Source organism: Apaloderma vittatum, unplaced genomic scaffold, assembly GCF_000703405.1.
Source record: "Apaloderma vittatum isolate BGI_N311 unplaced genomic scaffold, ASM70340v1 scaffold23878, whole genome shotgun sequence".
In the NCBI taxonomy this organism is placed as follows: Eukaryota; Metazoa; Chordata; class Aves; order Trogoniformes; family Trogonidae; genus Apaloderma; species Apaloderma vittatum.
This window is the reverse complement of record NW_009732723.1, coordinates 1,488-6,498: the sequence shown is the minus strand read 5'-3', so window position 1 is coordinate 6,498 and position 5,011 is coordinate 1,488. Positions and strand designations below refer to the sequence as shown.

The 5,011-nt window shown below is 41.1% G+C and overlaps 1 protein-coding gene across 1 annotated transcript; it reads right to left on the bottom strand.

The window, feature by feature from the left end:
* Positions 1-758: 758 nt before the first annotated feature.
* On the bottom strand, positions 759-3,741 carry LOC104278611 (protein ENL-like; the record flags this gene model as incomplete). Its single annotated transcript, XM_009875637.1, has 2 exons — positions 759-841; positions 3,561-3,741. Coding segments are annotated over 2 exons (264 nt in total), but the record flags the coding sequence as incomplete, so codon positions are not given.
* Between the last annotated feature and the right edge of the window lie 1,270 nt (positions 3,742-5,011).

The window sequence follows — 5,011 nt, the reverse complement described above, 5'->3', positions numbered from 1 at the left end:
TAAACAAAATTATTATTATTATTATAGTAACAAACAAACCCAGAAAGATGTCTGACAAAAGAATTTAACTGAAACAGAGTTAATATGAACACTAGTGCCCAAATCCCTATTTTCATAACCTTCTTCAAGTCAAGCAGCCTGCGACCTCTGTGGCAACACTTGAAGCAAACAATAAATCCCAAATTTTAACTTTCATTCACTTGTTGGCAATGTAACTTCAGAATTAAAATATTTAGTGTTTTCTTTGAATCAGAATAGTATTAACACAGCTGTAAATACTTGTCCTATATATCCAAATGTTTGACTTGGGCCTATACAAATTTTCTAGCTGTAGTTACTACGGTTGCAACTTAAAAAATGGATATTTTTAATATATTGTCAGCCAGTCAACACGGTATTTACAAACGTCTATAAAAATCAGTGGTTTATGTTCATTGACTTCCCTAATTCCATGAAATATTTTAAACTGCTTTAGTATTACCCACGCCAGAGAAGCTTGTTACAAGTGGCACAATCTCTGCTCAGCATCTCTAGGACCATCACACTGTCCCGATGTTACCTTTCGATACAATCCCATTTCTGCCAAAAGCTTTCTTTTGAAGTCTGGCAAGAGCTTCCAACTCCCAGTTAAATTCTATTTATTAGACTAATAAAAAACATACACATAAAACAGTCACATAATTTAGAGTCTTCCTGTCAGGCAGTTTCAGGCTCTGGCACAGCTCAAAACAATTAGAAGACCAGAAATCAGATTCTACCTTATTTTTGAAGTGCACTTCAATGGGCATAATGAAGCCTGCGTAGCCAGACTCCTCCACTTTGTAAGGGGGCTCCTTGCACACTGAAAAGAGAACAGACAAATGTTAACTTTGAATATGATGCAACTGAACCTGAGCCAAAAAGAAGTTGCAAGATGAGAAACGCGCCTCTGACAACTCAGGACACATTTAAAACACTGACCTTTGTTGAGGAAGAAAAAAAAAAAAAGCCAAGTAAGATGGTGGTCAAAGCCTTAGTTAAGAACATAAAAATCTGTTCTTAGCTCCTCCCATGGAGAGGAAACATAAAACACTCCATGCCAGAGGCTCTGTAAGATTCTCTCCCTGCTTTTGCAGTGAGATACAATTACATTTTTGTGCTGTTCCACAACAATGCATACTGCCAGCTAAAGCTGTCTTGAAAAGAAAAAAAAAAAAAGAAGATCCAAACAGTGCGAACTGAAAGAGTACGGAAAGGTAAAATTTACTTTCATGATCCTATTTATTAATCAAAACATTATACCACATAAGTGGATTTTTTTTTTTCCTTGAAACGCTCTATCTCTGTAATTACGTAACAGCCGCGCTACAAGCTGCTTTATCCCGACGTCGTAACAAACCTGAAGGGCAGGTATGTGCTGCTATTTATTTCGCACACAAGGAAACGCAGAAAGGTTAAACAGTTTGCCGCTAAGGTCACGGCGCTGCTTAGTGCAGAAACATCGCTTACAAAACCTCATTGCTTCGAGAAATTTATCTGCGTGCTTCCTGCCTCAGTTCCCCCCGGCCTGTTACTTGCTGTATCTTCACGGTACTGAATCTTTCCTATCAGCTCCCCCTGCATTTCAGCGCAGCGACCGCCGACTCGGAGGGTTCTAGATCATTTCTTTGGCCGTGACAGAACTATACGCAACAGCTGCCAGGAGAAACATGAGACGACCAACCCAGATCTTCTCCCTCTCACGAACCGGATACACTTGCATATTATTTACGCACTACAATATATGTAAATAAAGTCAATTAGGTAATTAGAGGAATTCGGTGCAAATCTTTGTACTTTCTCAAAAGAATTCCAAGTAATTAATATGATTAGGAAGCAGCACCTCAAACCTAAGAAGCACACAAATTATTTTTCTTTAATGTAGATATATTATCCCCAGCTCTAAGCACTTCTACCATCATTAAGGCACTAGAAAGCAGTACTCAAAATTCAACTGTGGAAAAAAAAAAGAGCATATCTAAAAATAATAAACATCTCTAGACTTCCTTTAACTTGAGTTTCATATAAGAACCCTATCATTTAGGGGGAAAAGCCTGAAACCAAAGAACAGTGCCAATATGGCAGCCGGAATCTCAAGACTATTATCTGCCAAGCCGCCTTTGTTCCTTTGCCACTCTATTCTAACAAATTAAAATTACTACACAAGCAATCTGCTGGCAGCGCTAGCCTACCTTCACCAGAAGATCTGGCTCCAAGGAAGAGCGAACCATCTGAAGAAACCCTTCAGATAAATCTAGAAACAGCACGCATAGGTCATACCATTTAACCCAGGCACATTCCGCTGGTGTTCCCAGCAAGCTTAAGTCGTGCAAAACCTAGAGATTGGCAAAAATCGTCTCTTTAAAAGTAGAGGACGTGGTGACCGACTGAGCAAAGACCGTGCGCTATCCCAGCACGGTTGTTTGTAATAAAGTAATTACAGCAGATGACAAGAATTGCAGCACAGCAGATTGTAACTTTTATTCTATAAATTAGGTTTCAGCTCAGTATTGCACTTGCTTATCATACATCAGTTTTACTACATCAATTTGAAGGAGATATTATTAACATACAGACTAGATTCACATCCTTATGAGCTGAACACCTCCGAGTTTCCACTGTGGACTCTCACAAATAACCAACGTAGCAGGTAGCCCTAAGACAGCCTGCGTGACCAGCAGCCTTCCAGAGAAATATTTCAAAGAACGCAGGTTACGAAGTAATTTACAGCGAAGCTCTTGAGCAGCCAGCATTCCTTCTAACCCTACATATTAACAACAACACTGGAGATGCAGTTACACAATCTTAAGCAAATCTAACTCGGCGCTGCTGCCGAAAAGGGCAATTCCTGCCTCTCCACCTCAGCCATGCGTTCTTGCTGCACCGGGTCAAGAATAAGGTTTGTGTTGCTGCGCAGTCGGAAAGAGCAAAGTAAGATCCAGCAGAAAATAACACGACAATTCGTACAGCCTCCCCGACCATGCTGACTGCAGAGGACTCGCACACATACGTGTGGCTGGAATGTACAGCGAGCGGCAAAGAGACCATCACCCCTTTGACATCACTGATTTCTGCTGACCCAGCATCTGCGTCTAGAAATTGCAGGAATCCTCACGGCTACTTAATGACAAATGCAGAAGTCTACACGCTCCAGTGTGTACACCAACCCCGTACCTGAGTATCACCAACCACATGCTTCCAGCTTGTGTTGGCAAATATTAAGAAATCAAACCCATTTCTCCTGTTTTGTAACATGAATTATCTTCTGCTGTCACTGTCTTGAGAGCCTGCATGTCCTAGCGCTTAAATAAGAGGAGAAAGCACCTCACCTCCAGCCCTTTGATCAGAAGAAAGGTCCCATTCTCCCTGACCTTCCTCAAACAAAGACAGCAAAGGTTAGAGCTGAAGTGCACGCAAAGTACATTCTGCTCCTCTTTAAGAAGATATTTTACAGAAAAGTGACAGTCCAAGACAACCTTGACTTGCGAGATGCTCTTTCATACAGAGAAGACTTAATAACGAGTCTTCAAAAATACACTCACCTCGTTTGGGTTTTGGGAAGCTCTCATGTAGCCGAAAGACCACCCTTTCCACAAAATGCTGGATGTCGCATTGCTCCGGGCCCCGGACAAACACCATCCAGTCATGAGTAAACCCTTCAGTCGTGGGCTTTTTCCGCAGTTGGGCTCGGTGCCCCAGCTCCAATTTGACTTGGACCGTGCACTGGTTTAGGACAGAAGTAAAACCGTAAGTAAAACGAAATGGCTTACATGTGAAATGCATAATGCTGAGCCCCACCGACAGAAGATGCTAGATCACCGCAGGGGAGGAATACAACAGCCTCCACAGAGAGATTAGTCTCATTCTGAAAACTACAGTGTTGTCAACAGAAAAGGTCTCATAAAAATAGCTCCCAGCACCATTTCATACCTATTTTCTGCCTAATATTAGCATCGTAGAAAAAGTAGCTTTAGAAGAGGTATAGGTTTATCTGCTTCACTTATCTAAATTGTCAGCAAAGCCCTAATTGCGGAATCTTTATTTCTAGAAAGTGTCAGAGACAGAACTTGATGTTCACAGCTTACAGAATTCACAGCGCTGACAGAAAACTAATCTTAAACCAGGAAAAATTAGATCACGAATGGGTGGTTTATGATATTCCCTAGAATATGCAATCCGTGAGAATAAAACTATAATGTCCCTTGTGTTCTTTTAAATAAATTTTATTAACGCGCTTTCAAAGACCAAGTTAACACACAGCATGCCTGTACAATACCCAGCTCTAAAATGACCTAATTCTGATTTGTGCTCCCGAATCCTACTCTAATCACTAAATAACACTGAAGGTGTGTTCAATGTCTCACTCAAAGCACAAAAATCCCATTAAACGTCTTAAAAAGACCAGATGAAATTAATTGTGAAGATCCACACATTACTGCAGACTTCACAGCAGAAGAAAGCAAATGAATGAAACAGATGGAACAGGGGAAAGGCAAATGTGATTTACACACAAGTTAAAGCAAGCAACTCTTAGGGCAAGATTTGCAGGGACAGGGTATAACAACACCTAAGGTATCCAACTACTTACTAATTTTGTGCACGTATGTTATACAAACCAGACCAGCAGCATCGCAATCTCACCAAGACTCATCAAAACTGAGCTTCAGCACATGGAAGCTTCTAAAAAAGAGGGGGCAGCTTTTAGTGCTTACCCCCTTTCTTCACATAAGACTTGGAAATAGCATCTTCTTGTCTCTGGCAGTTCTCAGTTACCACTGGGAGAGGCAACAGTATTTGTTATTACCCATATTAGAGGCAGACATGGAGCCAAACTGAGGGCATGTGGAAAGAGAAAGCTTCCTTAGCTCTAGACCAATGTCCTCGTTTTCCCACTGAGGAACTGCAACAAGGAGCATGACCACGATTAACGCTCAAAAAATGCTGTGTGTATCCAACCTGACTGCTTATGGGAATGTGATTTTCAGAGCATAGT